Raw genomic sequence first — 20,000 nt, forward strand, 5'->3', positions numbered from 1 at the left:
GTTCAGCTCAGAGGAGTGTGTGTTCAGATGATGCTCAGAGCAGTGTGTGTTCAGCTCAGAGGAGTGTGTGTTCAGATGATGCTCAGAGGAGTGTGTGTTCAGATGATGCTCAGAGGAGTGTGTGTTCAGATGATGCTCAGAGGAGTGTGTGTTCAGATGATGCTCAGAAGAGTGTGTGTTCAGATGATGCTCAGAGGAGTGTGTGTTCAGCTCAGAGGAGTGTGTGTTCAGATGATGCTCAGAGGAGTGTGTGTTCAGATGATGCTCAGAGGAGTGTGTGTTCAGATGATGCTCAGAGGAGTGTGTGTTCAGATGATGCTCAGAGGAGTGTGTGTTCAGATGATGCTCAGAGGAGTGTGTTCAGATGATGCTCAGAGGAGTGTGTGTTCAGATGATGCTCAGAAGAGTGTGTGTTCAGATGATGCTCAGAGGAGTGTGTGTTCAGCTCAGAGGAGTGTGTGTTCAGATGATGCTCAGAAGAGTGTGTGTTCAGATGATGCTCAGAGGAGTGTGTGTTCAGATGATGCTCAGAGGAGTGTGTTCAGATGATGCTCAGAGGAGTGTGTGTTCAGATGATGCTCAGAAGAGTGTGTGTTCAGATGATGCTCAGAGGAGTGTGTGTTCAGCTCAGAGGAGTGTGTGTTCAGATGATGCTCAGAAGAGTGTGTGTTCAGATGATGCTCAGAGGAGTGTGTGTTCAGCTCAGAGGAGTGTGTGTTCAGATGATGCTCAGAGGAGTGTGTGTTCAGATGATGCTCAGAGGAGTGTGTGTTCAGATGATGCTCAGAGGAGTGTGTGTTCAGATGATGCTCAGAGGAGTGTGTGTTCAGATGATGCTCAGAGGAGTGTGTGTTCAGATGATGCTCAGAGGAGTGTGTGTTCAGATGATGCTCAGAGGAGTGTGTGTTCAGATGATGCTCAGAAGAGTGTGTGTTCAGATGATGCTCAGAAGAGTGTGTGTTCAGATGATGCTCAGAGGAGTGTGTGTTCAGATGATGCTCAGAGGAGTGTGTGTTCAGATGATGCTCAGAGGAGTGTGTGTTCAGATGATGCTCAGAGGAGTGTGTGTTCAGATGATGCTCAGAGGAGTGTGTGTTCAGATGATGCTCAGAGGAGTGTGTGTTCAGATGATGCTCAGAGGAGTGTGTGTTCAGATGATGCTCAGAGGAGTGTGTGTTCAGATGATGCTCAGAGGAGTGTGTGTTCAGATGATGCTCAGAAGAGTGTGTGTTCAGATGATGCTCAGAGGAGTGTGTGTTCAGATGATGCTCAGAGGAGTGTGTGTTCAGATGATGCTCAGAGGAGTGTGTGTTCAGCTCAGAGGAGTGTGTGTTCAGATGATGCTCAGAGGAGTGTGTGTTCAGATGATGCTCAGAGGAGTGTGTGTTCAGATGATGCTCAGAGGAGTGTGTGTTCAGCTCAGAGGAGTGTGTGTTCAGATGATGCTCAGAAGAGTGTGTGTTCAGATGATGCTCAGAGGAGTGTGTGTTCAGATGATGCTCAGAGGAGTGTGTGTTCAGCTCAGAGGAGTGTGTGTTCAGATGATGCTCAGAGGAGTGTGTGTTCAGATGATGCTCAGAAGAGTGTGTGTTCAGATGATGCTCAGAAGAGTGTGTGTTCAGATGATGCTCAGAAGAGTGTGTGTTCAGATGATGCTCAGAAGAGTGTGTGTTCAGATGATGCTCAGAGGAGTGTGTGTTCAGCTCAGAGGAGTGTGTGTTCAGATGATGCTCAGAGGAGTGTGTGTTCAGATGATGCTCAGAGGAGTGTGTGTTCAGATGATGCTCAGAGGAGTGTGTGTTCAGCTCAGAGGAGTGTGTGTTCAGATGATGCTCAGAGGAGTGTGTGTTCAGATGATGCTCAGAGGAGTGTGTTCAGATGATGCTCAGAGGAGTGTGTGTTCAGATGATGCTCAGAAGAGTGTGTGTTCAGATGATGCTCAGAGGAGTGTGTGTTCAGATGATGCTCAGAGGAGTGTGTGTTCAGATGATGCTCAGAGGAGTGTGTGTTCAGATGATGCTCAGAAGAGTGTGTGTTCAGATGATGCTCAGAGGAGTGTGTGTTCAGATGATGCTCAGAGGAGTGTGTGTTCAGATGATGCTCAGAGGAGTGTGTGTTCAGATGATGCTCAGAAGAGTGTGTGTTCAGATGATGCTCAGAAGAGTGTGTGTTCAGATGATGCTCAGAGGAGTGTGTGTTCAGATGATGCTCAGAGGAGTGTGTGTTCAGATGATGCTCAGAGGAGTGTGTGTTCAGCTCAGAGGAGTGTGTGTTCAGATGATGCTCAGAAGAGTGTGTGTTCAGATGATGCTCAGAGGAGTGTGTGTTCAGATGATGCTCAGAGGAGTGTGTGTTCAGCTCAGAGGAGTGTGTGTTCAGATGATGCTCAGAGGAGTGTGTGTTCAGATGATGCTCAGAAGAGTGTGTGTTCAGATGATGCTCAGAAGAGTGTGTGTTCAGATGATGCTCAGAAGAGTGTGTGTTCAGATGATGCTCAGAAGAGTGTGTGTTCAGATGATGCTCAGAGGAGTGTGTGTTCAGCTCAGAGGAGTGTGTGTTCAGATGATGCTCAGAGGAGTGTGTGTTCAGATGATGCTCAGAGGAGTGTGTGTTCAGATGATGCTCAGAGGAGTGTGTGTTCAGCTCAGAGGAGTGTGTGTTCAGATGATGCTCAGAGGAGTGTGTGTTCAGATGATGCTCAGAGGAGTGTGTTCAGATGATGCTCAGAGGAGTGTGTGTTCAGATGATGCTCAGAAGAGTGTGTGTTCAGATGATGCTCAGAGGAGTGTGTGTTCAGATGATGCTCAGAGGAGTGTGTGTTCAGATGATGCTCAGAGGAGTGTGTGTTCAGATGATGCTCAGAAGAGTGTGTGTTCAGATGATGCTCAGAGGAGTGTGTGTTCAGATGATGCTCAGAGGAGTGTGTGTTCAGATGATGCTCAGAGGAGTGTGTGTTCAGATGATGCTCAGAAGAGTGTGTGTTCAGATGATGCTCAGAAGAGTGTGTGTTCAGATGATGCTCAGAGGAGTGTGTGTTCAGATGATGCTCAGAGGAGTGTGTGTTCAGATGATGCTCAGAGGAGTGTGTGTTCAGATGATGCTCAGAGGAGTGTGTGTTCAGATGATGCTCAGAGGAGTGTGTGTTCTTCTCTGGTCTCTCAGCTGTGTGGCGAGCTCAACGCCCTCATGCTGGCGGATATGGCCCACATCAGTGGTCTTGTGGCTGCCCGAGCTGTGCCTTCGCCCTTCACACACGCCGACCTCGTGACCTCCACCACCCACAAATCCCTGCGAGGATCCAGGTACACACGCAGGCCATCTGATGCGTCTGTGACATCACCGTTTCATGCTAACTCACACATTTTGGGTCATAAGACATTAATACTTTTATTAATCAAGGACGCATTGAATTGATCAAAAGTGCCAGTAAAGACATTTATAATGTTACAAAAGATTCTCTCTCTAATAAATGCTGTTCTTTTGAACTTTCTATTCATCAAAGAATCCTGAGAAATAAAATGTACAATTTTTACTGTATTTATGATCAAATTAATACAGCCTTGGTATAAAACAGCCATTTTAAATTATAATAATATTTCACAATTTTTACTGTACTTATGATCAAATTAATACAGCCTTGGTATAAAACAGCTATTTTAAATTATAATAATATTTCACAATTTTTACTGTACTTATGATCAAATTAATACAGCCTTGGTATAAAACAGCCATTTTAAATTATTATAATATTTCACAATTTGTACTGTATTTATGATCAAATAAATGCAGTCTTGGTATAAAACAGCTATTTTAAATTATAATAATATTTCACAATTTTTACTGTACTTATGATCAAATTAATACAGCCTTGGTATAAAACAGCCATTTTAAATTATTATAATATTTCACAATTTGTACTGTATTTATGATCAAATAAATGCAGTCTTGGTATAAAACAGCTATTTTAAATTGTAATATTTCACAATTTTTACTGTATTTATGATCAAATTAATACAGCCTTGGTATAAAACAGCTATTTTAAATTATAATAATATTTCACAATTTTTACTGTACTTATGATCAAATTAATACAGCCTTGGTATAAAACAGCCATTTTAAATTATTATAATATTTCACAATTTGTACTGTATTTATGATCAAATAAATGCAGTCTTGGTATAAAACAGCTATTTTAAATTATAATAATATTTCACAATTTTTACTGTACTTATGATCAAATTAATACAGCCTTGGTATAAAACATCCATTTTAAATTATTATAATATTTCACAATTTGTACTGTATTTATGATCAAATAAATGCAGTCTTGGTATAAAACAGCTATTTTAAATTGTAATATTTCACAATTTTTACTGTATTTATGATCAAATAAACACAGTCTTGGTATAACAGCTATTTTAAATTGTAATAATATTTCACAATTTTTATTGTATTTATGATCAAATAAATGCAGCCTTGGTATAAAACAGCTATTTTAAATTATAATAATATTTCAAAATTTGTATTGTATTTATGATCAAATAAATGCAGCTTTGGTATAAAACAGCTATTTTAAATTATAATAATATTTCAAAATTTGTATTGTATTTATGATCAAATAAACACAGCCTAGGTATAAAACAGCTATTTTAAATTGTAATAATATTTCACAATTTTTATTGTATTTATGATCAAATAAATGCAGCCTTGGTATAAAACAGCTATTTTAAATTGTAATATTTCATAATTTTTACTGTATTTATGATCAAATAAACAAAGCCTTGGTATAAAACAGCTATTTTAAATTATAATAATATTTCACAATTTTTATTGTATTTATGATCAAATAAATGCAGCCTTGGTATAAAACAGCTATTTTAAATTGTAATAATATTTCACAATTTTTATTGTATTTATGATCAAATAAATGCAGCCTTGGTATAAAACAGCTATTTTAAATTGTAATATTTCATAATTTTTACTGTATTTATGATCAAATAAACAAAGCCTTGGTATAAAACAGCTATTTTAAATTATAATAATATTTCACAATTTTTATTGTATTTATGATCAAATAAATGCAGCCTTGGTATTAAACAGACAATTTAAATTATAATAATATTTCACAATTTTGATTGTATTTATGATCAAATAAACACAGCCTTGGTATAAAACAGCTATTTAAAATTATAATATTTCACAATTTTTACTGTATTTTTGTGAATAAGGTCAAGTTGAGCACATTGTATTGTGGGATAGAGTTTCTAATGCATTGACTGTTTCTCCTCCTCATCTGGTGTGGCTCCTCCCCCAGGGCGGGGCTTATATTCTACCGTAAGGGCGTGCGCTCGCTGGATAAGAAGGGCAAAGAGGTCATGTATAACCTGGAGGAGAAGGTCAACTTCTCGGTGTTCCCTTCGCTTCAGGGCGGCCCGCACAATCACGCCATCGCGGGCGTCGCCGTGGCTCTCCGACAGGTATCTGCTCATTTACATATTCATCCGTCCTGGAGCGGCTGCATCTCCTATTCCGTCTCATCTTCTTCTGAACAATGGCTGCTGCACTGGGGAACTCATTTATGGTTTTTGATAATTGATGGCTGTTGGTTCGCTCTCTCTCCAGGCCACGACGCCCATGTTTCGTGAATACATCGCTCAGGTTGTGAAGAACTCCAAGGCCATGGCCGATGCGCTGCTGAAGAAGGGCTACACACTCGTCTCCGGTGGGTTTACACACACACACGCTGAAGTCAAGCTGCTCTACGGCTTCTCTTTCAGGGCTCCGATTCACAAACTTTTAAATTGTGTCATTAATGACTGAGCCTAATGTGGTTGGACACCCGTCAGACCTCCGTTCATCTTCAGACACAAATGAAGATATTTTAGTGTAAATCTGATGCTCTGAAAGGCCTCCATTGGCTCAACTTTACACTCTCAAGACCCTTAACTTCTTAACCCGCATCGGATCGTGGGCGGGGGGGTTGACGTGAGTGGGCGTGTGTGTACTTTTATTTACTTTTGTTTTATACAAAATATTCAATCAACTATCACAAACTATGCATCCTTTGAAAGCTAAAACACTCAAGATTCATGTTCTGAACTTGTTTTTGCAATAAATACACCAGAGAGGAAAGGGTTAAATGAAACGCTAAAGGACCGGCCATGTAAACATTAGCATAATATTAGCGATACTCATCTTTCATCTCCTGTCGTTCAGATCAGATCGGACGAATCCAATAAACACCCGCATACATCTCTGTGTAAGAGTCCACTCTTCAAAATGCATCCCACTTTTTAATCCAAAACAACGAAAAAATAGGGAAAAACTAAAAATCCTCCGTTGTTTGCAAGGGAGTTTTGAGTTAGCGTGATCAATCATGTCCATTTTCAATGAAATATCGATTCTATTCCGTGTCTGGCAAACTCCCCCTGCTAGAATAGTTTCTCCCACGTGCAATGGTTCAACCCTCGTCTCTCTCCTTCAATCAGAGACTCTTCTGGGATGCATCATATAGAGGAAGTGCCTTACAGGCTTGGTGAGCTGTCAATCATTGCGCCCATGGTTTTCGTTGGATAAAGGCACTCGGTGCCCAGCCAATGCCTTTCCAACAAAGGTTTGATTGATGGACTTAGTAACCAATCAAAATGCATTATCTTGCGCAGTTTGCGTAAGTAGGCTTTGGTGAATACTGTTTGTGCGCTGGCTGCGCGTTCTCCATGGCGCAACTGCAGTGGAGCGCGCAGACTCTTACTGACGCTTCCCATCAGCTAAATGAGTTTTTTACACTTTGTAATCTCTGTAAATAGTTGCTTTAGTTTTTCAGTAACTGTTTATCCATTATAATTAGCAGTTTATTGCAGATTTATTTGAATGAAAAACTACTCTTTACAATAGCAAATGTTCTGAAATAAATGGCCTTTTTGAAAGGACGCCTAGACTTTTCTTGACATAAAAGCTCACAGAAGCCACATTACTGAGAGAATCATCCTCATATTTGAATCATGACATGATTAGACATTCAGTTTTATATTTAAGTTATTTTCAGGCTCTTAACATTAAATTATAATGTTTTTTTCCCTAAGTAAAAAAAAAAAAACGTGAGTCACTTACATGTATATTACTCTGTTCCCATATTACTTTGAGTTATTATGACTCTTGGGTAGCAACATTTCAAGTGTCTAGTTTAAAATAAGACCAGGTTTATGAATATAGACCATAGGGTTTAAGAGCTGCAGACATTTTGATTTGGGTATATCGTTTTCAATGAATTCTCAAAAATGGGGCGCTTGTTAAGAGGTTAAAAGACACTAAAGACTAAAGTTACAAAGTCCATCTCACTACAGCGGCTCTACAATAACTTTATGAGGCCTTTCTGAGCATCAGATTTACACTAAAATATCTTCATTTGTGTCTGAAGATGAACGGAGGTCTGACGGGTGTCCAACCACATGAGGCTCAGTCATTAATGACACAATTTACAGTTTTGGGTGAACTAACCCTTTAAAGGGACAGTTCAACTTCAAATCTGAGAGATTTCTGCCCCTCGAGGGAAAGTCTGTTCACCCAAAAGAGAGAAATAAACCCATGTGCCTGGGGCGGATTAATCCGACTCTTCTGTACACAAGATTTAATTTCGGTTTACTTTAATATCAGTGTTTATAAGTGATTAAAACCCTAAATTAAACCATCATATAGCGACTGTGTCTCTTCAGAAGAGCCAGAGAGCAGAGATTTGGGTGAACAGACTTTAATTGGAGGGATAGAAATAACATTGAAATATCTTCATTTGTGTCTTATATGTTTGGAAGAACATGAGGGAGAGCAAATTAAGGCATTTTTGGGGTGAACTGTCCCTTTAAGAAAAATTCCAAGAAGTGCGTGGAGGAGGATATAAATGAAAACAATTCATTTATTATACGACTAAATTATACGATTATTTTTCTTACCCCATTGGCAGATAATTTAGCTTGTTTTAACCAAAAACTCACTTGGACTGGAAATAAGACAAAAATACTAAATAAGAAAAGTATTTTTTGTCAGGACGGATCGTCTATTGCATTAATTTTGATTGAGCTCGTCCTGTATCTGTTGTTTTTGACATCACTCATATTCACGAGATTGTTTGGTGTCGCTTCAGAAACACACTCCTATAGTGTTCTCCTGTAATGTGTGTAATGCTTTATTACAAAACAACACAATCAATTCATCAATGATCTATGCTAAGCTATGCTAAAAGTGCTACCGCCAGACCCGGAGATCGGCTGAATGGATCTGAAAACGGTCAAACTCAACTGTTCAACTCTAGGGAAGTCGGAGAATGAGCCTATTTTCTTGTGATTCTATTTTTATTGAACATTTTGTATATAACTATTTACAACAAAGCCCAAGATCGCCCATAACCGTAAGACTAAATATAAATACATAAAATAAAATGACAGGAAACTAAAATAAAATTGACAGGAAACTAAAATAAAATTGACAACAATTTAGAAGGATCTCAAATATTTCTTGATAGACTCAATAAGGTCCAACCAAAATTGTATTGTCTTTCTATTGGCTCCGAGCACTTTAGCTGTGGTAACTCCAGAAGGGCAATGTCCAGTAGATATGACATCCAGATAGACATAGCTGGGGTAGTTGGTTCCAACCACAGTTTTAGGATAACCTTTTTAGCAGCAGTAAGGACAACGGACAAAGTCTTGCTTTGATTAACAGACAGTGACAACGATGAATCATCCAGCAAAAGGAAAATCAGAGGGTCCTTTTGGATCGGAATCTTCAGAATATCTGTCAGTAAGTCCTGGACTGAGGACCAAACTGGTACAATTTGAGAACAGTCCCAGAACATATGCATATATGTACCTACATTTTCACTGTTACACAAGTGACAAAAAGGATCAGATTTTCTTTTCATTTTATATAGTAAAGAGGGCGTGGCATATGCCTTATAAATTAACGTATAATGTATAATTTGGTGAGCCGGATTTTTTGAGGTAGTAAAACAATTCCCCCAGACAGTGTCCCAGTCAATTACTGTGTTAAGTTGCCTCTCCCAGAAGTCCTCAGTCAGAATGTTTGAGTACTGTCGTACCACGAGTGATTTATAAATTATGCTAACAATACCCCTAGAAGCCATACTGGAATCTATCCAGTCTAACATAGGATGAGAAGATATTTTATTCGACCAGGGTACTCCATATGCTTTTAACGCAGATCTCAATCTTAGATATAGAAAGAATGAAAATCCTGGAAGAGAGAATTCATCCCTTAGAATCTGAAAGGACTTAAGTACATAACCACTATATAAGTCTTTCAGGGTATAAACCCCACACTTAACCCAGCATTTGGAAACAAAGGGTTTATTACCCGTGCAAAGATTACTATTATGCCAGATGGGGGTAGAGTCACAATAGGAATCTGAAGCTCCCATGATCTTTTCTGCCACTCTCCATGTTTTAATAGAATGGCATATAATTGGACCAAACTTTTCCAGAGCTTTCTTAGGTATTCCAGTAAAAGGTAAATCCTGTAGATGTAATGGGTAAATAATATTAGTCTCTAAGGCCCGCCATGGCACAGGAGAGTCAACATCCATCCATGTCCTAAGTGGTCTCATTTGGTATGCTAGATAATAGGACCAAAAATCCGGTAGCGATAAGCCTCCATGAGGTTTTAACCTATGCATCGATTTGAGTCGAATTCTAGGCCGTTTGTAATTCCATAAAAATTTTGTTACTGCTGTACGAAGCTCTTTAAAATAACCAGTAGGTGGTGCCAGAGGTAACGTTGAAAATAAAAAGCTCAGCCTCGGAAGTGTATTCATCTTAATAGTGGCCATCCTACCATGAAGAGCTAAGCAGAGTGGAGACCAACACTGAAGATTGCTTGAAATCTTATCCAGAAGAGACTGGTAGTTCCACTTAGAAATGCGAGATAGTGAACAAAAAACTCTAATCCCAAGATAATTAAATTGGTCGCTGACTGGAACCATAGAGGGTAAGGCCTGAATCTCTGATTTAGCTGCTAAGTTAAGGGGTAAAAGTATGGATTTACTCCAATTAATTTTGTAACCGGACAATTTACCAAATGTATCAAATAATTTTAAGCATTCTTTAACCGAATCTGTGATATTTGATAAATACAACAGAATGTCGTCAGCATAGAGTGAAATCTTATGAGACGTATTCATACAGCTTATAGGGACTATTGCAGAGCATTGTCTAATCGCTTGGGCCAAAGGCTCTAATGATAAATTAAAAAGCAAAGGTGACAGGGGACATCCTTGACGAGTGCCCCTGCCAAGACGGAAAGAAGGAGAAATATGAGGGCCAGTAAGAACTCTGGCTGAACAATCAAAATAGATAGTCTTGACAGCTTGCACGAAAAAAGAACCAAACCCAAAACGCTCCAAGACAGACCACAAAAATGTCCACTCAGTTCTATCGAATGCTTTCTCTGCACCCAGAGAAAGAACTGCAGAGGAAGCTGTATATGTGTCTGCTAGTTGAATAATATGAAGAAGTCTACGTATATTGTCCGCAGCAAATCTCCCCCTTAAAAAACCGGACTGATCATATTTGATCAGGTCTCCAACACACCGATCCAATCTTAAGGTCAAGACTTTTGCTAACAGCTTTGAATCTGTGGATAGAAGGCTAATTGGCCTATAGCTAGAACACTCAAGTGAATCCTTCCCTCTCTTCAAAAGCAAAGTTATTAAAGCTGTGTTTTGGTCCCTGTGCAGAGCCCCTTTTTCTAGAGCAAAATTAAAAGAGTTAAGTATCAAGGGAGCAACTATGTCCCATAATGCCTTCAATAGCTCCGGGGGAATCCCATCTAACCCAGGGGCTTTATTACTGCTCCTGCAGTCCAGGGCAGACTTCAATTCTTCACTTGTCAAAGGACTGTCCAACATATCGCGCTGAGAATCATTTAGTTTGGGAAGATCTAAATGTTTAAGGAATAAATCTAAATTTGTCGGGTCAGTGTTGGATTCTGACGTGTACAGATGTTTATAATAGGATTCAAATATTCTATTTACATCCTTAGGTTGAGTATACACTGAGCCCTCGTGCCTAATAGCAGATATGCTGGCCTTAGATTCATTGTCCTTCAACCTCAAAGCCAAAAGCTTAGATGGACGTTCTCCATTGAAATAATAAAACTGTCTAGTACGATGTATGAAAAATTCAGCTCTATGCAAATATATTGATTTTAATTCTGATTTAAGGACGTTAACTTCTTTGGCTTTGGTCTCACAGAATGTACCTTTTTAGTTCCTTCTCTAGTAGATCAATTTGTTTTTCTAATTCAATTTTACGACTGTCTCTAGGCTTTTTACTGAAAGATGAATAACTTATACATTTACCCCTAACAAAACATTTAGTGGTTTCCCACAATACTTGGGGGTTAGAGGCTGAATCCCTATTAATCTGCAAAAACTCATTCAAAGAATTGCGTAATTCAGCCACAAATGTACAGTCGTTTAACAAGGAAGTATTAAACCTCCAGCGATTGTGTCTGGAGCCCAATGATACAGGAGTTAAAGTAGAAATTATTGGGGAATGATCAGATAATAGAAGTGGCAGAATATCCACTTTACTAATATAAGGAATTAGAGAAGGAGACACAAGTAAATAGTCAATCCTTGAATAGCTCTTGTGACGAGCTGAGAAGAATGTATAGTCCCTGGAACCATCATTTTGTAAACGCCAAACATCACATATGTTAGAGTGTCGCAAAAATTAGTTAAAACAACCAGAAATCCTTGCATCAGCTTTAGAAGCATGAGATTTATCTAGCTGAGGATCTAACAAAGAATTAAAGTCGCCCCCTAGCACCACGAGACAGTCCTCCAAACTCACAACTAAACGTAGTAATTCTTGAAAAAATAACGGATCACCCTCGTTGGGTGCATAAACAGACACAAAAGCATATTTAGTATTATTTAGAGAACCAACAACATAGGTAATGCGGCCTTCTTTATCCCCACCAGAACGTATAACAGAAAAATTAGTAGAACGCCTAGACAATATCAACACCCCTTTTGATTTATTGACGGCCGAAGAGGATGAAATAATTTTAAAGTATCTATTTTGAAAGCGATGCACGTCAGCTGACTTAAAATGAGACTCTTGTATAAGGGCAAGAGAGACCTTTTTACATCTTAGATAATCTAAGCATTTGGTCCGCTTGACGGGGCTATTTAACCCATTAACGTTCCATGACAATATATGTATAGCCATAATTTAATGAGTAATAGCTATGCAGACCAAACAGAACGAGGCAGGAGGACCAAAAAGTAGTCCCCAGCAAAGATAGTGGGCGGCAATATGCAGAAAATATGCAATACACATACATGAATGCATATAAATGCGTGCATAATACAAATTAAACTTACGTGGGGGGACTTGGGCATGAAACAAAAAAACACAAACAAGAACAGTAAAAGAACGGGCAGCAAGCAAAGAGTTAAAACACACTCTTCTACCTGCCCTTAACGTAACAGTCTTTGGATACGCGGCCAACTAGCAGTCCGGCTCGTCTGTCGACACCTGACCCGACCCGGTCATTTTCCGGATGCACAAAATGAAAAATCAATCTTTCTCAGTCATCCATGGGAACTGCCGATTCATGCTCCTCTTCGGATTCTTGTGACACAACAGCCTCTGCTCCCTTCGGGGAAGATTTTGCGATGGGAATGGGATTCATATTGAGGATGAACTTTTCCACCTCCGCCGGTGTCTCAAGCAGTGAAATCTTCCCTCGGTGAGTAACTTTAACTACCGCGGGATAAAGCAAAAAAGACGTAATTCCCGACTGGGTTAGCTTCTTCCTCACCAATGCCATCGCTCTCCTCTTAGATGCAGTGTGAGTGCTGTAGTCTGGGAAGAAAAGTAGTGGAGATCCATTATGAAGAATTTGTCCAGCGGCACGGGCTCCATTCAGGATCGCAATCCGATCTTGATACCGCAGCATCTTGAAGATGAACGTACGAGGGGTAGATTTTGCGCGCTCGCCGCTGTATATACGATGAGCTCTTTCAACCTCCAGTACTTTGCCAGTAAGAGAGGGGATCCATTTAGGAAGATTACTCTGTATAAATCGCAGAGGGTCATCTCCTTCTGCACCCTCTTTTAGTCCCACTAGACGGACATTGGACTGACGGCTTTTGTCTTCGATTCTCGCCAACTTTTCCTGAAGGGAATCCACTGCTAACTTTACTTCCACGGTGTCTTTCTTTGCGTTGCGAAGAGCTGCCTGCATGTTGTCAAAGTTATTTCTTATCAGTCGAACGTCCTCTTCCAAGACTCCAAGTCTGTCCGCGATTGGGGCAAATTCTTCCCTAAACATTTCCCTGACAAAGCTAAGCTGCATCTTTAACTCGTCAGCAACAATGGCGCGAATTTCCCCCTCAGGAGCACAATTAGGGTGTTTGACTCGTTTTTTCTCCGGGGAAGCCAACGCTAATTGACGTTTTGCCATCTTCAATTGTTGCAACGTTATCAGAGCAGCCAAGACTAACCAAGCGTTGATAATTTTACTGAGAACAGGTAGATTAAGGATACCGAGTCAGGGAGCAGTCGAACTACACAGCAATTGCTACCGGAGGGTCACGTGATCTCTCAATGAGCCTATTTTCTAAAATAGTGGCGTGTTCCTTTAACTCTTTCCCTGCTATTGTCTGAAATTTCCGGCTTTCCGTGTCTTCACTGTTATACGGTAGGGGGCGCTATTACACATCTCCTGAAACAGAATCTCCTGATTAAAACACAGGGGAGGAAGAAGCAGAGGCGAGCGATATCATATGTAAGATGCGTATAATAACGCGATCAAACACATGCTCAAATATGTGATGTTTCTGTTGATCTCCTGAAACGCCTCCATCTTGAGTTTCTTCCAGGAACCAACACGTCACAATATTCCTCATTATAATAATTAAAGGAGTCATGAACTGGCTTTTTTATTTTTTTATGCTGTTGTCTGAGGTCAGCTTATGACGTCCGTGTGGTTTTTACATTCAGAAATATCATAATGAATCAGTAATGGGCTATTTTCTGCCCTGGTTTTGTGGCTCTCTGTAGAAATGCTGGGTTTTGATGGGCGGCACTGAAGACTTGGAAGTAAACGCCCACGGCTAGGATTGGATAAGATTTGCATATTTAATGAGCTTCTGCTCCTCTCAGTACATGTGGGGATTTTTTTGAAAGCGTCTGGAGAAACGCTCACAGGACTCAAGATCTTATATCTTATATAAGACACAATATCTTTATCAAACAAACTCAATGATTCATCTCTCATCACCCGCCATTGATTGGAATGTTGTCGCACGATCTGGGAATATAACCACGAACTGTACACACACACACACACACACAAGTGCGTGCGCAAGAAAGGAATGTTATTTCACTATTTAAGATAGCCCGTCGGCAGGCTGAAAAACACACAGCCCCAGGGTCTTTGGGCTTTTTAAAAAGTAAAGTCCGAGTCTGATCCCGAATGAACCAATAGCAGCTTCTCCAGCCGGTGAGCGTGTGCTGAGGTGTGTCATCAATAGATATCAAACCATCTGTAATAATGCAACACTAACACACATAAACATGTTTTACTCACATCAGTGTGTTGCAGCGTTCCTGACGGATCCAGAAGCACCAGTGTTCATTTTGACAGCAAATTTTGATTTAGTTTTAGTCGTAATCTTTTGACTAAAATGCCATTTAGTTTTAGTCATATTTTAGTCGCCTGAATTGTTTTTAGTTTTAGTCTAGTGTTAGTCTGCTAAAATCTAATGAGTTTAGTTCAATTGTAATACATTAAGTATTTAAGCGTCACATAACCGACTGTCACTTGAACTGACATTTTGTATTCATTTTGTTTTTGACATTAAAAATACACGAAAGAGCTCAATTCACTTTTTTAAAAACATCTCTATAGTTTTTATAACTTTGTATTTCTGTTTTAGTCAGTAGGCCATATCAGGTTAAGCTAAAGCCTCAAATAAGTTTTTTATTATTTTTTTTATTTCAGTTAACATTTATTTAATTTCAAGTAATGAAGTTTTTTTAATGGTTTTAGTGAACTATTATAACCCTGATACGTTAGTGAATATGTGTCAAATACTGGTCTTTCCTCCTGACTATGAATGAAATGTGAATTAAATTAAATACAGTTTATAGTGTGAGCAAAAACGAATATATAATGTGTGACTTTTAATTATAAACAAGCTGGAAATACACCAGGACTCTTATTTTGAAATGTCTGCTCCTCTATTGCAGTTGCAGGAGCTCATTCAAGTTCAGGAGATAAAATATGCATTATTACAACCGTCTAAAACATATTACTATATAAACATCGTAAAGTAAACATTGTCATTATTCATCAGCATTAGTTCATAGGCATAAGTGTGTGTTATTGATTGAGCCGCTCTGGAGCTGGATTGTGTGTGTGTGTGTGTGTGTGTGTGTGTGTGTGTGTGTGTGTGTGTGTGTGTGTGTGTGTGTGTGTGTGTGTGTGTGTGTGTGTGTGTGTGGTTGTGTGTTGTGTGTTGTGTGTTGTGTGTTGTGTGTTGTGTGTGTGTGTGTGTGTGTTTTCCAGAGGTTAGATCAGTTCTGATCAAATGTGTTCATCTGTGACACAGGACATCAGTTCTGACCCCATCTCTTCCGTAATCCACCCTCACTAACATTCTCCTCTCGCTTTTATTTGTTGACGAAAATGACAGTTTTCGTCATAGTTTTTGTCATCCAACACTAGTTTTTATTTAGTTATTTAGTTATCGTTATCAGTGAAAAAAGGTTGTTGACGAAAATGAACACTGGAAGGCACAGCGTTGTGTTTTAATCTCAATCTGTCTGCAAATCCAGTCTCGACCTGTGTCTTGTTTACAAACGAATCCGCGGTTAAATGAACCGAAGAAACTCATGTTTATTGCTCTGCGACCCGTTTAGCTCCACGAGTCGGTGGGCGGGGCTTGAGGCGGAGCTTCTATGACATCAGTGGTCGACATATTCTGAGATCTCTGGTTTTCTGGGCCTGGTGTCTATAAAAGCTTTTCTTTGACTAACAAGGACGTGTTCAGCTCTGAAACTTACAGGATATTCTTATATCACGATTAACGTTTATATACCAAAGGCTCAAAGGAAAGTTGATTTCTTAATTCATCACCCTTTAAAGGGATAGTTTATCCAAAAATGAAAATTAGCGCATGATTTACTCTCCCTCAGCTCATCCGAGGTGTGTGTGACATTCTTCTCTCAGACGAATAAAATCTGAGTTACATTACACAAGTCCAGGCTAATCCAAGCATTATTATAGCAGTAATAGTTGCTCTGTTAATAAAAAGTGCATCTATCCATCATATAACTGCTCCAGCGGCTCTGGGGTGTTAATAAAGGCCTTCTGAAGCGAATCCACGCGTTTGTGGAAGAAAAATATCCATATTTAAAACTTTATCAAGTAAACTTTCGGCCTCCGCCTTCCCTGTTCAGTTTCTGGAGAAAGTGTGTAAAGTTCTCCTGCGGATGGAAAGACTAACGCTCAGCTCCGCTCGTCATGACGTCACACACACATCTGGAGTTTCACTTTCAACATTCAACACTTTTACACAGAAGGCGGAGGCCGAAAGTTTACTTGATAAAGTTTTAAATATGGATATTTTTCTTCCACAAACGCGTGGATTCGCTTCAGAAGGCCTTTATTAACACCCCAGAGCCGCTGGAGCAGTTATATGACGGACAGATGCACTTTTCATTAACAGAGCAACTATTACTGCTATAATAATGCTTGGATTAGCCTGGACTTGTGTAATATAACTCAGATTTTATTCGTCTGACAGAAGAATGTCACACACACCTCGAATGACTTGAGGGAGAGGAAATCATGGGCTAATTTTCATTTTTGGGTGAACTATCCCTTTAATATACAGAATAAAGGGGCGGGCCTGGTTGAGTTAGTTAGTAGTGTGTTGAAACTGCTGGTTATGGTAAGGGGCGGGACATTTCCCAAACACAATCACAACATCTGGGCAGCCTTAGACTCAAGAGCGGAAGAAGAAGAAGAAGAAGAAAACGATCCGTCTTCACACCACCTGGGCCACTAAATATATCAAATGAGGCTGATTTAATTGGTAAAGGGAAATTGATCACTTCAGAAGTCACATAAACTTATTTAAAAAAGAGAAACGGATTCATTCAGACAAAGGAGTTAATTATCCTCAGTTTAATAATTATTCACAGTCTTCAGCTGCTCATTTCCTGAAGCCAAATCACTCTTACTGAAGAATAAACCGGCAGAACGGACGTTTGACCAACTCTCCGTCTGAAGTGTTGAATCGCACTTTAATGATGTGTGTGTGTGTGTGTGTGTGTGTGTGTGTGTGTGTGCGCGCGCGTTCGGGGTGTGTGCTGTGGATGTTGCTGTACTTCATTCAGTGTTCGTTCACTTAAAGGCACAGTATGTAAGATATGTGGACTATCCTCTAGATCAGTGTTATATATTGTGTTGAATTTATCCCAAATTTGTCCAAGAATTTTTAAATCCAGAGAAAGACACCGTGTGTGTGCGTCGCCCATCAGTGACATCATCCCCGCGTCGCCCTCCGGTGTTATCGTGTAGTAACCATAGCAACACTAGCGGCGCTTTAATATCTGATGTGTTTTATTAGCCACTGTTTGGATCATTGATGGACAGAAACTCCTCATTGTTCTCCAGCTCAACACAGTTAGTCTGATTGTGCGTTCACACCAGACGCGACTAGATAATAAATTGCGCTATTCGCGTGAACATTTTGAGTTTACTCGCTTCATTCGCGCGTGACATTCACTTCACAACAGACGCAAATTTGCGTAATGGGAGGGGCTTCAGCCAGCGGCTCGTCTCGTTGTGAAATGGCTGACATGGATTGTTTTAAAATACGGCGAATAAGCTTTGCCGGCTTTAGCTAGCTTGTAGTCTCAGTATGTAGAGCCCAAATTGAGTAAAGAGCGTTTTTTATAACTCACCAGACTGTCCGACCTCCTCACTCACTTTCTTCCAAGCAAGATCCTTTTTATTCTGTTTCTATAAAGTATGAAGACGTATCGACAGCTCCGGGTTTCCACGTACGACTCTGTCCTCAATGTTGTCACTACTAGAGCAAGCTCCTGATTGGTTAAAGCTCCTGATTGGTTAACACAGCGCGAATATCCGCCAAACTTCAGATTTTTCAACTTGCGCGAATCGCACGAATCACGCTTTACGCGCGTCAAACGCTCAAATCGTGTCATGTCATTCGCTTAAATCGAGTCATTCACTCAAATCGAGTCATTCACTCAAATCGAGTCATTCACTCAAATCGAGTCATTCGCTCAAATCGAGTCATTTGCTCAAATCGAGTCATTCGCTCAAATCGAGTCATTCGCTCAAATCGAGTCATTCGCGTCGCCTCATTTGCGCGAATCGCGCTGCAGAATGTCTATTTGTGTCTTTGCATTGACTTAACATGTAAATCACTCGCGATAAACACTTCATTTGCGTCTGGTGTGAACACACAACACAGTTAGTCTGATTGTGTAAATCTGCTGATGTTGTTTTACCGCCTCATATGATCTCACTCACTGCAGTGTGAAGCGCAAGAGTAGCTTTACAACATCACTTTAACACACTCACATGTGTGTGAGAGGATCAAACACACACACACACACGCATGAGCGGATAAAGCGGAAGCGCTCGCGGCAGAATAAAAGCAAGAAGACAAAAGTGTCCTAATTCAGATGAACTAGGTTTGGTTCTCATGTGCGGATCGATATGAAGTGACTCTTGACTCTTTCCTCAGGAGGAACTGATAATCATCTGGTTCTGGTGGATCTGAGGCCTCAGGGAATGGACGGAGCGCGTGCGGAGCGGGTTCTGGAGCTGGCGTCCATCACGGCCAATAAGAACACGTGTCCCGGCGACAAGAGCGCGATCACACCCGGCGGCCTGCGGCTGGGTGAGACACACACACACACACACACACACACAGAGCGTCAGCCGAAACACACACACACACTAAACGCTTCTGGAGGAATACACACACACACACACACACACACACACACACACACACAAACACACACACACACACACACACACTAAACGCTTCTGGAGGAATACACACACACACAAACACACACTAAACGCTTCTGGAGGAATACACACACACACAAACTCACACACACTAAACGCTTCTGGAGGAATACACACACACAAACACACACACACACTAAACGCTTCTGGAGGAATACACACACACACAAACACACAAACACACTAAACGCTTCTGGAGGAATACACACACACACAAACTCACACACACTAAACGCTTCTGGAGGAATACACACACACACAAACTCACACACACTAAACGCTTCTGGAGGAATACACACACACACAAACTCACACACACTAAACGCTTCTGGAGGAATGCACACACACAAACACACACACACACTAAACGCTTCTGGAGGAATACACACACACACACACACACACACACACACTAAACGCTTCTGGAGGAATACACACACACAAACACACACACACTAAACGCTTCTGGAGGAATACACACACACACACAAACACACACACACTAAACGCTTCTGGAGGAATACACACACACACACACACACACACTAAACGCTTCTCGAGGAATACACACACACACAAACACACACTAAACACTTCTGGAGGAATACACACACACAAACACACACACACTAAACGCTTCTGGAGGAATACACACACACACACACACACACACACACACTAAACGCTTCTGGAGGAATACACACACACACAAACACACACTAAACGCTTCTGGAGGAATACACACACACACACACACAGACACACTAAACGCTTCTGGAGGAATTAAACCAAATCATTATGACCACAGACTTTGACTCAGGTGTTTCAGAGCCACCAAACCAACATTTGAGATGCTGCGACGCCATTGGTCCGCTGGTTAGACCAGTTATCCAATC

The 20,000-nt window shown here is 40.5% G+C and overlaps 1 protein-coding gene across 1 annotated transcript in view; it reads left to right on the plus strand.

Moving 5' to 3' along the window:
- Window positions 1–20,000, plus strand: part of shmt2 (serine hydroxymethyltransferase 2 (mitochondrial)) — a 77,164-nt gene that overhangs the window by 52,793 nt on the left and 4,371 nt on the right. The window contains exons 7-10 of the mRNA XM_079840605.1: window positions 3,163–3,302; window positions 5,315–5,477; window positions 5,623–5,722; window positions 18,812–18,967. Of these exons, the coding sequence (XP_079696731.1) occupies window positions 3,163–3,302; window positions 5,315–5,477; window positions 5,623–5,722; window positions 18,812–18,967 (559 nt within the window). The remainder of the gene's footprint in view (window positions 1–3,162; window positions 3,303–5,314; window positions 5,478–5,622; window positions 5,723–18,811; window positions 18,968–20,000) is intronic.

Source organism: Gobio gobio, assembly GCF_949357685.1.
Source record: "Gobio gobio genome assembly, chromosome: 17".
Taxonomy (NCBI): Eukaryota; Metazoa; Chordata; class Actinopteri; order Cypriniformes; family Gobionidae; genus Gobio; species Gobio gobio.